The sequence below is a fragment of the Cyprinodon variegatus genome, unplaced genomic scaffold (genome assembly GCF_000732505.1).
Source record: "Cyprinodon variegatus isolate N-32 unplaced genomic scaffold, C_variegatus-1.0 Scaffold412, whole genome shotgun sequence".
Classification (NCBI taxonomy): Eukaryota; Metazoa; Chordata; class Actinopteri; order Cyprinodontiformes; family Cyprinodontidae; genus Cyprinodon; species Cyprinodon variegatus.
The window spans coordinates 559437-576215 of NW_015150865.1; the positions used below are offsets into that span (position 1 = coordinate 559437).

Sequence of the window (16779 nt, forward strand, 5' to 3'; positions counted from 1 at the left end):
CATAATGATGCTGTGGTGTTATCCCAGGTTGAAAAGGCAGACTGGTTTCTTTGTAGATGCAGTTAAGAGCCTGCTTCAGCATCAGACCAATTGAAGCACTGGAGCATCTTTCATGGATAACATCTCTCAGTGAAAGAAAAGCATACCACAACAAGATATGTTGATATAAGATATGAGGTGTAGCATTTTCCTGCCACTATTTCTTTGCTTTTAATGATCTATTTAGGTCATAAAGCTAGATCCACCTTCTTCCATGTGCTTTTTGCGCCCCCTATCAGAGTTTGCGGCAAACTTCCCTTGTGGCCCTGCTTCAACAAAGGCTCTCTTATTGACACTCAGGGAATGCACCACTAATAGTACCACTGTTAACAGTTCCTCTTCAACTGAGGATCTCCTCAGCTCATCTAGAGTTACCATGGAACTCTCGGCTGCTCCTCTGATATTATTATGGGGTATCAAAGTAAAATCGACTGAGAACAAAGGTAAAAAGTCTTTTAAGGTGGCACAATGTGGAAATATATTACTCACCTCCATCCAAGCTCCTGGACAGCAGGTACCTTCTGCTGGCTGACCGCTCAAAGTGAGGAGCGGGACGATCAATGAGGGCGCTGGCCTGTCTGGTTTGAGCCTGCGTCCTTCCACTGTACCGAAACTTCGAACCCATCACCAAGAAGCCCTTAGGAGGAGGCTCAGGAGATACCAAGCTAGGGAAAAAAAAGAAACAAAAGCTGTCAGATGTATCTATGCTAAAAAAGGGAGACAGCTTTGAAACTAAAAAAATATCTTATTTTAGAAAGAAGGATTTCAAGCCCAACACTCAGTTTCTTTCCTGTATGTCATAGGACTGTTGTGAAGAAGTTCATTATATTTGTCACTCATTTCAGAAAATCATAAATAGATTTATAACACATAGAGTGATGTATTTCAAGTCTTTTTTTTTATATAATTCTGATCATCCCTTACAGATAATAAAAACCCGTTAGTCACTGTCAATATTTCAGAAAAGTTGAATAATCATAACTAATTATGTGAAACCCTTACCAGCTAATTAGCCTAATCTGTTAACTGGTCATGTAAAAATCCCCCAAAGATTGCAAATTTGAAAGCATCACATGTAACCTGCGGACCGGTCCAGACACTAACAGGTTAAAACAGCTGTAAAGGTTCCCCGAGGCTCTGGGTGGTATCTAAGTATAGTTAGCTAAACACTGTGGGGAACACAGCTGCCTGGATAGATGTTAAAAGGAGTCATTGACAATCTCTACAAGTATGAGAACCCCTTGAAAGGTCATTGCTAAAGAAGCTAGTTGTTCAGTCTGAGTACTCCAACCATGTTAATAGAAAGGTGACAGAAAGCAAAGAGGGCTATAAGAAAAGTTGAACTGGAAACATACGTATCTGCAGCCTTCATGTGGTTATTAAGCAGAATCCATTTGAAAATTTGGAGGAGTGAATGAACTGAGGCTGGTGTCAGCGTATTAATAGTGACTACTACCAGAGAAATCCCAAATAGGGGCTACAAATGTTAAATTCCTCATGTCGAACACCATCTGAGCCCAAGACAAGATCAGAAGCATCTTACCTGGGCTAAAGAGAAAAAGAGTAAAACTGTTGCTTAATGCCCATTATTTCAGGTGAAAGTTAATTCTTATTTCTTTTGGAAATCAAGGTTTTAGATTCTAGAGAAAGAGTGGAGACACATATAATGCATGCTGCCTAAATGCCAGTGAAGACTGTCCCATGGATGCTGCCTAAAGGGATGATTCGGAGTACCATGTCATCTGGCTTAGTTGGTCCACCACGTGCCATCTACAGTAACAAGAAGAGCATTCCAGCTCTTTTTTTTGGCTTGCTGACAAGCCGTATGGAGATAAGGGTTTTAGTTTCCAGCAGGATGTGGTATTGACCCAGACTGCTAGTAACCATGGTGTTACTGTGATTGACTGGCCAGCAAACTAGCCTCTAGGTTGTTCGCTTCTTAACTTAAGCTTCTTTAGTCTGAGAAATGATCTGCCTTATAGTATAGTGGATAAACCAGTAAATAGTGACAGCTGAAACTGCATGCAAACAAGGATCAACGGCCCAACGACCAACTGCTAGTGCTCTGATGATTGCTTGTTGTTTCTGGGGGACCAAGCCATGCTTGCAATAACAGCTTTGTAAAAGGGGGACAGAACTCGACCTTTGTTTGCAGAGGGATGGACTCTCTTCACAAATATGGTTTCCTTTACTCCTCTATCAAAACAGCAACGAGTGCAAACTACTGAATAATGACCTGATGATGTTGCTCGTTTGTGATGGGTCATCCTTTTGGCCAGGGGTAGCTTTGTGTCCCCGGTGTATAACTGGTCACAGTCCCACTTTGACACTTGACAGCATATATGTTACTCTTTTTCTTCCAGGGACAGAATATTTGGGGTGAACTAGTCTTTGCTGTAATGTGCTTTGGGGTTTGAATGCCACTAGGATGTCATGTTTAAAAAGTAGACATCTCAGTTTCTCTGAAACACCCCCAACATACAGAAGGACTACTGGTCTGGTTCTGGAATTTGGTTCTTTCTTTTTACCTGATGGCTGACTGGTATTCTGTTTGGGTTTCTTGTCTGCTTTGAGGAAAGTCCAGTTAGGGTTACTCTAGGGCCTGCTTTTGTGCAATCTTCTCTCTGGCTCTTGCTTTAGTAGCAACATTGTCTTTTCTGCGATACAGCGTCCAGATGACTCCCAACCTGTGCTCCAGTGGGTGATGGGAGTCAGACTGCAAATACTGGTCTGTATGAGGCAGTTTGCTGTAAACAAACCCTTTAGGGACTACACTACAAATTAGAGAATGCAATAAATCAATCCTAAGGTTTTCACAATCGACTATTTAAATTCAACAATTTAAATGATGCTGTCAGACTGACATTAGGCATATTAAATGACACAGAATGACTCTTCTTTAGAGGATGGTGGGCTGCTTATTTGGTCAGTTTCAGGGCATGTTTTAAACCTGGATGGATGGGGTATGGCTAGGAAAGAATCAAAATGTATTTAATGCTTTTTTCACATTACCAGTAAACCCTTTGGGATGTGTAGCCAGCATTCCTGAATGCAGTTTTTCTTTTTTTTGACTATGGTTTGATTTCTGATAGTGTGCCTGATGAATCTGAATTACTGTTTCTACCCTAATGTGACCCTGTCTTCCTGAAGAACTGCATATGATGGAGCTGTCACTGCTACTTAGAGCAATTTAAAAATGAATTCCTTCAAACTTTTAAGCTACTTTATAAAGGATTTCTTCAGAGTTCATCCCCACATCAAAAGCAAAGCTAATGCCAAGACAGCATCCCGGGTTTGGTTGTCCCACATTTATCCCCTAGAAAACTATTTAAACCCCTGGTATTTCATATGACAGACGAACATGAATTAGTGAAAAGAATAGGTAGAAAAGGTTTAAACATTTTTAAAATGAGGTGTAAAGTTATAGAGTGTGAAATAATTGTACTTTGTAAAATGTTAAAAGCAACATTCAAATTCTAAACTGGATTTACTGTAAGTCTGAACTCTTGCTGGGCTATCATAAAACCTTTAAAAGCTTTGTTTGGTGTTTTTTTTTGCTGAAAGATAAACCTTTGATCTTCTAACATGTTTTATTTTTCTAGCACTTCATGTCATCGATCTTCATGCCTGCTGAAGCGAAGAAACCCCCACAGCATAAAGCTGCCTTGTACTGCAGGGATGGGGCCTTTTGTGTGATGTTCAGTGTCAGTTTTCCACAAAGCTAAACTTTTAATGTGACTTCTTATAGCGTCTTTTTCAATAAGTGCTCTTCTCTTGTATATGAAAACAGTTATCCTGTCCAAATATTCTTCTGCATCTCCTTCAAAGATTGAATCTAAATAAATCACAATGAGGTAAACTTGTTCTGTTATATATGTATTTCCTCTTAGGGCAACCATTAGTAGCAGATTTTTAAGGGGGATAGGAATAGGGAAGATTAAAAACAAATGCACACCACACTTTGTAAAAAGGAAAATATAAAAACCTTACATGTATTTTCCTTTTCCCCAACCTTGGTGCTAGTCTATCTTGTCACATTGTGGATAAATTTGGGTTTTGTCGATATAACTCGACAAAATGTAAAAATGTTTAAGGGGTTTGAATATTTTGTCTCTGACTGCAGAAACATCGAATCACTCAAAGGCTGAATCTGAAAATGTTCAAGTAATCTGTTTCTTACCGGAAGAAGGTGTGGTGCTCAATGCAGACTTTCCACAATCTCTTGGCAGCTCGGTGATTGGGAAGCTTAAAACCAATTGTACTTTCAAACTGCTCATACTGGAAGGGAGAGAGAAAGACACAGGAACAGAGAGAGAGAAACAAAGAAGAGGTGGGTATTGGGTAACAAAAGCAAATACAGAAATAGTATTGACAACTGCAAAGACAGGGTGAAAAAAGTTTATAATACCCAGGAAAAAAAATATTCCATGTCTATATTTACACTCCTCCTCCTTGTTAATCTGTGGCTGCAGCTGCAGCAGCTCTGTTAAAGGGCTTCTTTATTTGGCGCCATCACAGGCTCACTGTGCAGCCCTTTCACTTGACTGGGTCTCACCCAGACTGCCTAATACACTGAGGCTCAGCAAGGAGGTTAAGATGCAGCGCCTTTAAGCACACTGAGGAGGGCCAAGACATAGTCTCTGACCATGAAGAGAAGCACAGCTGAAGGATTTTGTGGTCAGTTTCCAGCATGACTGAACACACATTCGTGTCAGTGAATGCCTCTATAATGCAAGGGAAGAGTCTCTTAAGAGGCATCATAAAATGCCAGGTTTGTGGTGTAAAAAAAAAAAAAAATACATTTTGCTGAATTTAATTAAAAACCCAACCATGAAATCTGATCTGATTCATAGAGAATTTGATTAACCTGAAAAAAGTGAAGCTATTCTAGTAGATTTCTGCTGACTTTTCCGCCATTTCATCCTGGAGCTAAAGCCGAAGTTTGCAAATAGATATTAAAGAATCAAAATGATCTTATTAGTGAAGGTATAAAGCAGGGAGAAATGAGAAAAAATTCCCCATGGAACCATAAAAACTTTCATCAATGACTGAAGAAGATAACTTAAGAAGACATTAACACCCAACCATCAGTGATAGATTATTCTTCAGCGTTTCTAATAGTGTTCTGATTGCCTGATCCTGATCAGTTTTTATATTTGGACTTTTGAGCTTGCCTGCCCCCATCTGATCTGTTGCATGAGCCGTCTTTGGATTCTGTTGGATTCTACTGTGGACTGAACCTGGATCTGCCTCGATTTGGCCCTCTGGATTATCCTGCCTTCCTTCGACTGTTTGCATCTTATCTCCTGCCAGTTCTGCAGGCTTCAAGGCTACAGCGTCTGGAACTCTGGCAGCGTCTGCTGCGTCTCGTCATCCTCGCTCTCTGGGCACGGACTGAACTGTAAAACCAGGTTAGTGTCTCACATGTTCATAATCATCCTCCGTTAGATTATCGTCGTCACTAACCTGAGTTTCTCTGCTATAGAGGTTCCTGCCTTAGATGCCAGTAACGTTTTTGAAGTTACCCCACTGCCTATCTTTCCGGATTACTGGGTCCCTCTGTTCTGAGTCATTACAGCAGCAATAATCTCCTATACTCTATAAATGTCCCACCTAAAGCGTAGGTTTTGAAGATGGAAAGAAACCTTCTTTTTTTTGCCAAATAATTCCCAACACCGTCAGGGAAAAAAGGTGTAATTGTGCTGAAACTGAACTGGAAATTTTAATGTAAAATAACTGAATAGCAATACATCCTTGCAGCAACAGTACACCATTTCATAGTTACACAACCATACTGCCTTTATGGTTTCTACTCCTAAAATTGAAATCGGCTATAAAACAACATGTTATTTTAACAAGTGAGTGTAACATCAAAGCTACTGTAACAGTAAAGTCATGTTTTTCCCACACTGATGCAAGTTAAGGCACTGTTATAAAACAAATGTTTCAATTATATTGCCATATTGCTGAGCAAATCTGGCTAAAGTATCGGGCTCCAACAGTAAACTGTTGGCCTATACTAACAAATAGCTTACATTCAAAGACAAAAAACATAGTTCTGAGATGTTAAGACCCCCTTTAAAATAAACACTGTCAGTCGGATATTAATACTAACACACTGCAGACAAGAATGGCATTTTTATTTAGGGGTTCAAATGAGTGATCTGAACTGCATTTTTATCAGAGCAGAATGATTGTAGCAAAAAATGTAAAAATACTTTAGCAAATATTTAAAACAAGAATAGGGTGCTGAAGACCTAATTCACTGAGGATTTTAATGTCTATGCACAGCCAGATTTCTACGTACCAACCTAAATATATAGTTTCACCCAGTAATAGCACCCAGTAATAGCTGTACCTTAGATATTTACACCTTGACCAACCAAAAAGCAACAATATTTGCTAAATTGCTTTTTAAAAATCGAATGTTTAAACCCGTATGTGTGGCAGGGATCATTTCCTGTTGGAACACTCTCTGTTTTCAATATTAAATCAATCATTAACTGGGCTGTTGATCTTAAACAAGCTAGAAGAAACAGAAAGAAGGCCTTTAATTTCATCCCTCTGTAAATTATGCTTCTTGTCCCAATCATATTCTTTAAACTTAAGAACATTGAGACAATTGTCAAACATAGGAATGACTGCATCATGAAGTGGGGCTGTTTGTTTCCCAGTAATCCTGGTGGTAGAGCTCCAACCTGGTAAAAGACTGTTATCTAAACAATGCATATTTATACATACCCTGAATGTATAATTATAACCCTTTATGGAGAAGATTAAAACCCACAGAAAAAAAAGAGTTAAGAGATTATTCCTTTTTGAATTTCAAAGTCTGATAAAAAACTTCATTAACGCTGCATTTCAGGTTCCTTTTGTGTTTTCTGGATTTTTTAATGCTTCTATGGTCTCTGCTTGGACAGCTCTCTTGTTAGCATGATTACTAACTCTTCATATATGGCATACCTCCCCAGGTCTTATTTTAATGTAGAAGTTGCTCCTCTTGTATGAAATCTTCAGAATCTTTGGCCAAGCGAAGCGGTTGATTCTCAGTCTGTCCCTGTAAATCAGCAGGCCGTTGGCACACACCCCAAGCATGATCTCAATCCCCTCTGAATCCTGCAGCAGACACAGGCGAAAGTCACTCACAAGTATTGATTAATTGTATCCTTAATGTAAAAGAAATCTAAAGAATCTAGAAAGCTGCAAACTTTAGCATGATGAAGGTCCACCCCATACATGGACAGCTTCTTCGCGTTCTCCAAAAAGTTCATTTCAGCCTCTGCAGGTGTCATTCCCCTACGTGCAGAAGAACAATAATATATGCATTAAAACATCTAACAGCATCAACATATTTCTTCACTAATAAAACCTGAATCATGCAGACAGTGGGTGGAATAATCTGTAAGAAAATGTTTGATGTATTCACTTCCTAGTTTCCAAATCATACCATGGAGACTGTCTAGTGACTAAGAAAAAGCTTTCATTCAAGCTGTGAGCATCTCAAGGCATAAAATATGGTAATGCCATTGCATCAATCAGAATCCATATGCATGATTAAATGTTGCAGTACAAGAGATAAACGCATCAGCAGATCAGGCTGAGACATTTGGAGAATGATAAAATTATTATTAAAGCAACAGTGAATCCTGTCATTACTTGTAAGTTCGGTGGAGCTCCATCACCCTTTCTTCTAAATCACGAGTCTGATTGGGAGCAAAGCGGAAGTCGCTGACGTAATCAGAGCCATGGTCATCCAGGTCGTAGTCTCCCAGCTCGGCCTGAATGGCGTAGGAGCCCAGGAGGGCGTGGGTGACAAACGAGCATGGCAGGCGACCTGACAGGATATCATCCCTCAGCTGCAGACACAGGTAGTACCTGTGAGAGAAGAAATAAAAATGAGGGAAAGGTTTGGGAAGGCCTTCAGTCAAACCAGCCTGAGTCACACAGGCTCCAACAAGAATTCCGTCTGGTTAATCTGAGGCAGTTAGAGGCATTCCAGGGCTGATCAATGGAAAAAGAGAGAGGGATTACAGAAGCTTTGTAATCTGAGCAAATATGGCAGCAGAATTGTTACAACACCTTTATGTAAACACATAATAGTAACCTAAATGAGGGACTATCATCTGCAGAAAAACATGTGTTAGCTCTTTGATCTTGTTCTTTGATTGCCTCTGACGGCACGCGCTCAGGTGTTTCAGCGGTTATTTTAGGGAAGGCGTGCCAGTGTGTGTGTGCGTCAGTGTGTGTGTGTGTGTCAGGGTGTGTGTGTGCTACCTGGTAATGTCCTCTGTGAGCTGGGAGGGGTCTGGGGGATAGAACTTTACAGCGAAAGCAAAGTGCCACGGAGAGTCTGTGGGAGGAGACGAGGGGAGAACTATAGATAAGAAAAAACAGCCGACAGTACTGAGGAAGAAGTATTTGCACCCTTCTAGGTTTGCTCAAGGTTGGTTTTGCATTTCTGTCCCACTTGTATAATCTTTAATTATAAACTCATTTGAATTACGTTCCAAACATAACCCAAGTTAACAAAAAGGCGGTTTAGAATATTGTACTTATTGAGAGAAATTGAACTATTTTTAATGTATTTGAAAACAGAAAATATTGTGACTGACCTTAAAGGCAACATTTGTAAAATCAAATAATTTGTCTTTTATACAATTCTTCTAAACATAATTGTTTTTCTTCAGTCACAAAGGAGTTTTGTTCTTGCTTTAAGCGACTGTTTACATTAACAGCACATCATCAGAGGAATTTTAGTCCTGACTTTGATTGGGCCACTTCATTTAGTTGTTTTATGAGCCTTTCAAAGGTGAACTTGCAGAATAACTGAGGTTTACTTGGGCCTGAAGAATGGATATTCTTCTGCAGGATTTTTGTTAGATAGTTGAATTAATGGGTTTATCATTTATAAGCATCCTGGATCCATTTGTGGGTTTTGGTCAGCGGTGATTTTCACTTGAACATCTTACCTGATGTTTTCTGATTTCTTTTCTGCCAGGTATTTTTGTTAGATCATGATCTTTGACATAAACTGAGGAAGATGAAGCCTGCATTTCTCAAGGTGTTATGTTTTGAGTTGTTTGTGACCTCAGGGAGAATTCCATTTGCTCCATAAGTGATTGTGGCTTTTCACAAAACTGTCTAACTTTGTTTTTCTTTTTGTGCCTCTCATTGATGTGTTCTGGAGTCAAAAAATGACTTACAGTGGCATTCCTATCCAGACTGATTAGTGGATCTTTTATTCTTAATTTTTTTTAATATGAGGTTTCAATGTGTTCATTTTTTCAGACAGATTTAAGCAAACTGCAATCGAACCCCCGAACAAAACTTTATCTAAATATTGTTTTGTCCCTAAATAAATTTAATTGTTCGAAAACTAATATTAAAATTTGATCATCTAAAATATCTAAACTATTTCTACCCTAAGGAACATTTGGCACAATAAGCTGTTACCAACATTTTCTCCCCAAGGATTACATGGCGCAACATTGATGAAAACTCTTGTCATGCAAAAATAAAGTGTGGCCCTTTTTTTGCACATTCAATATTAATAAAAGGCTGATGGATATTGTTGGACTGATTGTAAATGATACATTTTCAAAATACCAGAAAAAATGTGCTCAAGACCATAATAAACAGCTTTTTAAAGAATTCTGAAATTAGACTAAATAGTTTAAAAATATTTTTATAATTATAATAGATTATAATTAACCCTTCTTTTACACTGCTCTGTTTTTTACAAGAAAAAAAATAGTATAAACAATTTTAAGGCTAAATCTACCAGGCCTTTGATTAATTTTAATCTTCATTTCAAGTGTGGCAAAAGAGCCGAGAAAATCTGAAAGCAAAAAAAAAACACTTTTTAACGAGCCCATTCTAAGTCTTTACCTGAGTCACATTTAAAAAGATAAAATATTCTTCTGAGAAAAGACACTCACTGCGCATCTGCTTCTTAATCTCTTTAGATGGGTCCAACCAGTTCTGAAAGACAAAAGACATCGTTCAGCCAGGGCGGTGTGAAAACATGGCTAATACACACCCTGGTGTCACATTTGCTTCTAATAATTGCCAACTCTGCTCCTAATGAAAGTCTCTCCATATGGTGAACAGTAACCAAAGCCTCCACCCTGCTGAGCCGTTCAGACATGCAACAAGCAGACTCAGCCCACCATTGCTGTGCTCAAAGGCAGTTACCTATCTGATCTCAGAACATCTGATCATGCAGTTAACTGTGTCTCTAATGGAGTACTGCTGCAGGAAGCAGCTGATGTGTACCCACTTGTAACAGCAGCTGGATCAGTCAATGCGTGCTAAATTTGTTATCAAAAACAGATGCAGTAAATATTTAATCAAACTGACTCAGACTGACACATTTAAAAAAAACATATTTGACTTAACAGAAAAAATAACAGATACTGTGTCTTAGAAAGGTTGTATTTTTTGTTTTGTTTTTTTCAAACCAAGAGATTAAATCAAATACATAAGGCAATATTTAACTGTAATGTGAGAAGAGGCAAAAATTTCTTAAAGCATGATGCTGCCACCAACTTATTTTCATGAAAGGCATTAACAACAATGGAACAGATTTTTAAAGATAATGTTCAAACGTGCATTTTAAATGACTATTAGCATAAAAAGTGTGATTAGTCAGAATCAGATCAAATAATTTCTTAATCTTCAGATTTTCTGGCTACTGTTTACAACCTAGAAGCAAAAGAAGCTCAAACAACTTGGAAAATCTCCCTGAGCTATTCTTTAAAAAAAAAATAGTATTTGTTAGTAACACAAAAACCAAAGCTATTAGTGAGGAGAAAAAAGGCATCAAGCGGTGATGTGGTAATTTAGAGATAAAGATGATTTAAACAAATCCTTTGTTATTTAGAAATTCAGCGCTTTATAAACTGAACAATCCATTCTTTTTTCCCCAGCTTTTATTGTCACTAGTACAGAGCAACAAAATTCACATCCCCTTGGGGAGCAATGCAGGGTTAAGGGTCTTGCTCAGGGACCCAGAGTGGCAGTCTGTGAGAGAGGAGCTCAAACTCAGAACCTCCAGATTCCAATGCCCTAACCACTAGGCCGCCACTCCCCTTAAATAATAACATCTAATAATCCTCATTTAAGACAGCTCAAGATTAAGAAGGATGCAATCTTCAAGGTTTGTTGGAATAAATGAGAATTCCTTGTGAGGAAAGCATTGTTTTTTTATGCCTGCAGACCCCCTTTGGTTCAGCCGTATATATGCTGTGTTAGTAGATATGTGTGTTGTTGTGCTGACTGTCTTGTTTGGTATAAGCTCAGAGGCAGAGAGCTGTCTCTTCTCTTTAAGTGTGTAATTTGTATTTAAAGTTATGATTACATGGCGGTACAAAGCCTATGACAGGAACAGAAGAGATTCCCCAGAGCTAACCAAAGCAAAGCAAGTCGCAGGCATCACATTAGGGCTTTAAGAGCTTGTCTCAACTATATGTTGATTCATTTAATTGAATTTAATGAGATGTTCTCTTATTTATTCACTCTAGTAAACATAAAAAGATTACTTTAAATCTCAAACCTCACAAAAAACAAACATCAACATCTACTTTTTTTTTTTTTTTAGAAATTCATTCAACTTTATTAACCTTTTTAAATTCCCATATTTAAATGAAGGTTTTAGTTTTTTTTTAGTTTTATCAAGGATCTATATTTGTAACAGGACTATGTTAGGTTTTAACAACTATTATTATATATATATTTTTTTTTATAAAAATCTATTTTTACATCTTTCTTTCAACCAAATTTACCAAATTTAATTTTGATTTAACATTTGAATTACTACAAGCTTAACTCTTCTCACAAACATGGCTCTTTACACAAGCTGTAACTCTTCCATGGTAAACACATTTTAAGCAGATTATAAAGCAAAAAAATAGGCTTAGACTTTGATAACTTTATTGTCAGTTTGTAAAGACTCTGTGTATACAAAACAAAATTTCATTTAGTAAAGCTTTTCAGGCAGTAAATACTTTAGACAGCATCAGTGTCTAAATTTTGTAAAATCTAATGTGACAAAAACCGAGTGCCTCTGTGATTAAAAATGTCTATTGTGTTGCATAGCCTTTTATGGAATTGCATTGAAATGTGTGATCCTGAATAATTAATAATTCATATTGACATTATTATCACACGTATATTATTATAAGCCGATGTGAAAATCAAAACAACCATCATATGTCTGATAATAATAGTATTTTTAAGTCATTTAACAAAACCATTTACTCTGTGTGAGTTCCATATCCTTATACGGCACCATAAAAACTGACCACACATCTTGTATTGCCTCTGTGCGTCATTTAAACATACTGTCACGCTATCACATTGCCCAAGTAATACCACTTACCAAACCCCTTCTTTACCCCAACTGAAATACACACACAAACAGCAGCAAGAGGGGAATATACACATTTATAGTATTATTGTATTTTATTAAATGCAACATTACTGACTCAGGTTTGTATTGAATTGGTCAGTACCAATGTGGATGCCAATATGTCAAATATGCCATTTTAAATTAGGGACAAACATTCTAAAAGGATCCCAATACTGCATCAAACTGCAACACAATAAAAGCTCAATCAGTGGGAGCAAGATGTGAGTTAATTTTAGCGACAAAATATCAATTGCTAGTTCAGAACCCTTGATACCATAGTGAACAGGATGCCATATATGCAGGGCAAAATGTAGATGATGGCTGTAAAATGTGTGTTTTAAAGCAAATCCAACACATTTACTTTGAAGAAGTATTATACTAAAACTCAGTATTGCAAATGCATTTTCGGAAATAACTCATATCAGGTGGAAAAGTCTTGATCAGGACATCCTAAGTTTGAAACAATCACAATAAAAAATATAAAAAGAAAACAATTACTTCAATTACTATGATATTTTTAATTACTTCAATTACTATGATATTTTTTCTAACTCCATTATTCAATTTTATCACTTTACATGTATTGCGTCAGTTTCACGGAGGATAATCACTGTAGGTGAACTGCCTCTTCCTTGTGTCCCCTGTGTTACGAATACCCACTCTCTATATGAATAAAAAACCAACAGAATTATGATGACAAATTTTATTTTTCTTAGTTGTTTTAACCTAAACTGTGGTAACATTTCAAAGACGGAAGCTGATTTAAACCCTTATAAGTCTACGTTGGTCTTCAATTTGCTGTTAGTTTATAGCTATCTTTTTTTTTTTTTTTTTAAAGGTATGTAGTCTGGGTATAATAAAAACTTCATGACAGAAACCTACGGTACTTTGAAAGATCCAAGTTTATTTCTTTCCTGATTAAATTTCTCTAGCAGTAAATTTGCAGCATAACTCATTATTTTCTCGTTATTTTGAATCTGTGTTCAGGCGCAGGGGGCAGAGGTGGAACAAAAAAAATGCAGCTTTTTTTAAATCCAGAAACTAATCACCAAGGAATAAAATCATGCAACATCTTTTTAACACAGAGAAAAGATCATGAAGAGCCCATAAGTAATCAAAAAGCAAACAACCAAGAAAGATGAGCGGGTTTTAATTCATTTGTTATTTTTGCTCCGTGTGCTAACACCCATGTTTGCTGAGAGCAACAAGGTTCTGAGCCGCCTGTGGTGCAAAAGCTGACAGTAATCTCTCGAACGCTGAACGCTACATAGCAGCTGCTTGCTACCGCTGACAGATCTTATGTCAGCACGTTCCACATCAGTCAGGGTTAAAGCTGCATGTTAATAGTGTAACATCTAGTCCGGAGACCAACTGGCAGAGGGCAAAGACTATATCTTAGCAAAATGCCTTTTGCTAATTGTTTTATCTCTGCATAAAAGCAAAATAATCTTTAATAACTAACAATTAAATGCTTTAATCTATGTTTCCAAATTCATTTTTAAGCAGCCATTTGGGAAAAAATATTCTCCTGAAGAGCAAAGATTCAATTCTCATTCCTCCAACAAAGATAGAGAAAGGCCCTGCTTGGTCTACCTATCAGGAGAGACCTCAGAAAGAGGGCAGCAGCTGTGCTCTGATAAGCCCATCTTTGATGACACCAAATCTATAAATGTCAGCCAAATCTTTAGCTGCAAAAGAGGAAGGAGAAACATCTCCAGTTCAGTACTATTGATCTTTTAAACATGTAAAATAAATCTAAGATCATGCTCCAACAAACGTGTAAACATCAAGGGACAACTGATCAGCTGACACAGCTTGTGCAGGCTGATTAGGGAGAGAGAGGACATGCTCAAGGTGTTAAAAGGGACACAGTCTTGTCATCTTTCCAGACTTCAAAAGCCATAATGTTTCAGTGTATCGGGCCATGCAATCACGAACCTGCCTGAAGGGAGCCTCCTACAGATCAAAACCAACATCAAACAAGGAGCTAATGGGAGAGCTGACAGTCAGGACCCACCAGAGTGGCATCACACAAGCGAATATATCATAATTACCCTCATATCTTTATTATGTAAAAGCAAGGATCACAAAGAGATGTGTGGAAATATCAAAATTATTAACGGGCTGACAGAAGGGTCATGCAGGAAAACAGGAGGAGCAGAAACCTCACTACAGAAACAAAGGAATTGTGGAAGAAATGGTTTGAAAAAAAATGTGTCCAACCTCAAAGGTATATTACCTCACAGAGTATCTTAAAGACACTCGATGTGTGGAGGGTAGAGTTGGAAGTTTAACAGTTTGAGGTCTAATTTGCGGTTGAAGACAGCACTCTGCACTGGGTTAAATTGGGTTAAACCAACTACTTCAACCCCTACACCAAGTAAAACCAAGTGAAAATAGTTGGACCTTAATTGAAAATGAACCACACCCAACTGCAGCTGATCACTTAAGCCTACGTCAAACTCAATCAATACAGAGTGTGGTGTTTAAATGCATCCTGCAGGAAAACTCATTGTTACACATGATTATATAACATATTTAATTTAGTCATGCTGGCAGAGCAGAGACACAGTATATCAAATGGGTTGGTACTGATATCAACCAATGCAGCTTCAGATATTATTTGGTTGAGAAAACAGTTTTGAAAGAAACAGCTTTCTGTTGCAGATGCTTAGATGGTAAACATCTGCAAGTATGGCCTTTTATCACTTAGATAAAACCAATTTCAGTTTGCATTAGTTTAATTGTTTCATAAAAAAAAAAGCTAGAGCTAGAACTCAGGGTCCATCTGACTTGCTGTTCAAACTGTTTTCTCTTCTCTCTAAAACTCCTTCCTGCTACCAAAGCATCTTTGCCAACTCAAGTCAATAAAATTAAAGCATTATTTTTTTACTGGCAGCTACGGAAACAAAAGCAGAGACAGGAGTCAAAACTGAGCTCACTTTCATAACCAGTAACAAACATCATTCAGAGGGTATGCAGTTGATTGTTTTGCTGTTCTTAACTGACTCCCAGATATAAGTAATTAACATTTAGCTAAACTGAATGTCTGAAGAACACAACAAATGTCATGTTCTAAAAACTATGGGCTAATTGGATATCTGCAAACTTTCTTTTTTTTTTATTTACATATACAGTGAGGAAAATAAGTATTTGAACACCCTGCTATTTTGCAAGTTCACCCAGTAAGAAATCATGGAGGAGTCTGACATTGTCATCATAGGTGCATGTCCACAGTGAAACATAATCTAAAAAAAATAAAATAAAAAAATCCAGAAATCACAACATATGTCTTTTTAAACAATTTTTTGTATATAGCAGGCTGTTCAAATGTTTATTTTCCTCGTTGTATAAGTTCTCAATATTGGTACACACCAAAATAAAATAGATTGTAGTTGTTCTTAAATATTGCTTTAGCTTATTAGCTTCCAAGTCTAAAGTCACATTGCTACATATATAACAAAAACTTCCAGAAGTGGTCATTTTGAGCCAACCTGTCGCATCAGTTCTTCAAAGTTCTCCATTTTCATTCATTAGCCTTAGACCATTGAGGTTTGATTCATTCCATTAAATGATTTCTTCCAGCAGAGCAGCTTTCCCTCTCAGAAAAATGTCTATAACTACATTTGATATACACAGTCCTATTGCAAAGAGAAAATTAGGCCTTTTATTTTTTTCTTCAATTGCAAAGCTCATTCAAGGGCCATTTTTATGCAGGCGGGAATGAGTTTTGAAAATTCCTCATTTTATTCATCTTTGATGGATGGTGCACCCAGGAGAGTTGAACAAGGTATAGGCGAGAGGAATACTGATTGTTAACAGAGCAATGAATCTGTACCCTGATATATCCCAAGAGATTGTTTTGGTATTAAATCCACTGACCTTCTGGGTGTCTGTGTCGGCAAAGGTCAGGCCGAAGTAGTCCTTCTCCAACAAGTTGAGGTGCTCGCACACCATGTCCATCAGGGTCTGTCCTTTGGAGTGCTTCTGCTGACAAAAAAAAAGAAGACACCAAAGGGTCAAGAAAAGCAGTCAAAGGTTTATGGTTTGTGAGTCTTGCTTTTGTTTTGCCATGAGCTAGTTATTTTTTTTCTTGAAACCAATATATTTTTCAAGCTCCTTTTTAATGGACTATATTGGCTTCACTTTTATTTTATGTTCTTTTATAGGTCATTTTGCTTTATGTTTATATTTTACACCTTGTTTTGTGTCCTTAGACTTTGTTTCCTATTAACTACTCTGCTATGCTTTCTTGTACATTTTCTGTATTTAATGAAAGCTATACTCTCTTTTTGGTAGGGGAAGTTTTTTCCTGTTTTCATTTCCAAGAG

At 37.4% G+C, this 16779-nt stretch overlaps 1 protein-coding gene across 8 annotated transcripts in view; it reads right to left on the bottom strand.

Moving 5' to 3' along the window:
- The window catches only part of LOC107093192 (band 4.1-like protein 1), a 122911-nt gene that overhangs the window by 28488 nt on the left and 77644 nt on the right, over positions 1–16779 (bottom strand). For 6 of the 8 annotated variants that reach the window (XM_015388069.1, XM_015388072.1, XM_015388071.1 and 3 more), the window contains exons 4-11: positions 16331–16438; positions 9978–10020; positions 8314–8389; positions 7696–7914; positions 7248–7335; positions 7003–7155; positions 4220–4317; positions 529–704 (exon numbers count right to left, since the gene is read on the bottom strand). In XM_015388069.1, coding sequence (XP_015243555.1) covers positions 529–704; positions 4220–4317; positions 7003–7155; positions 7248–7335; positions 7696–7914; positions 8314–8389; positions 9978–10020; positions 16331–16438 — 961 coding nt within the window. The remainder of the gene's footprint in view (positions 1–528; positions 705–4219; positions 4318–7002; positions 7156–7247; positions 7336–7695; positions 7915–8313; positions 8390–9977; positions 10021–16330; positions 16439–16779) is intronic. The other 2 variants (XM_015388075.1, XM_015388070.1) reach the window with 1 other exon arrangement.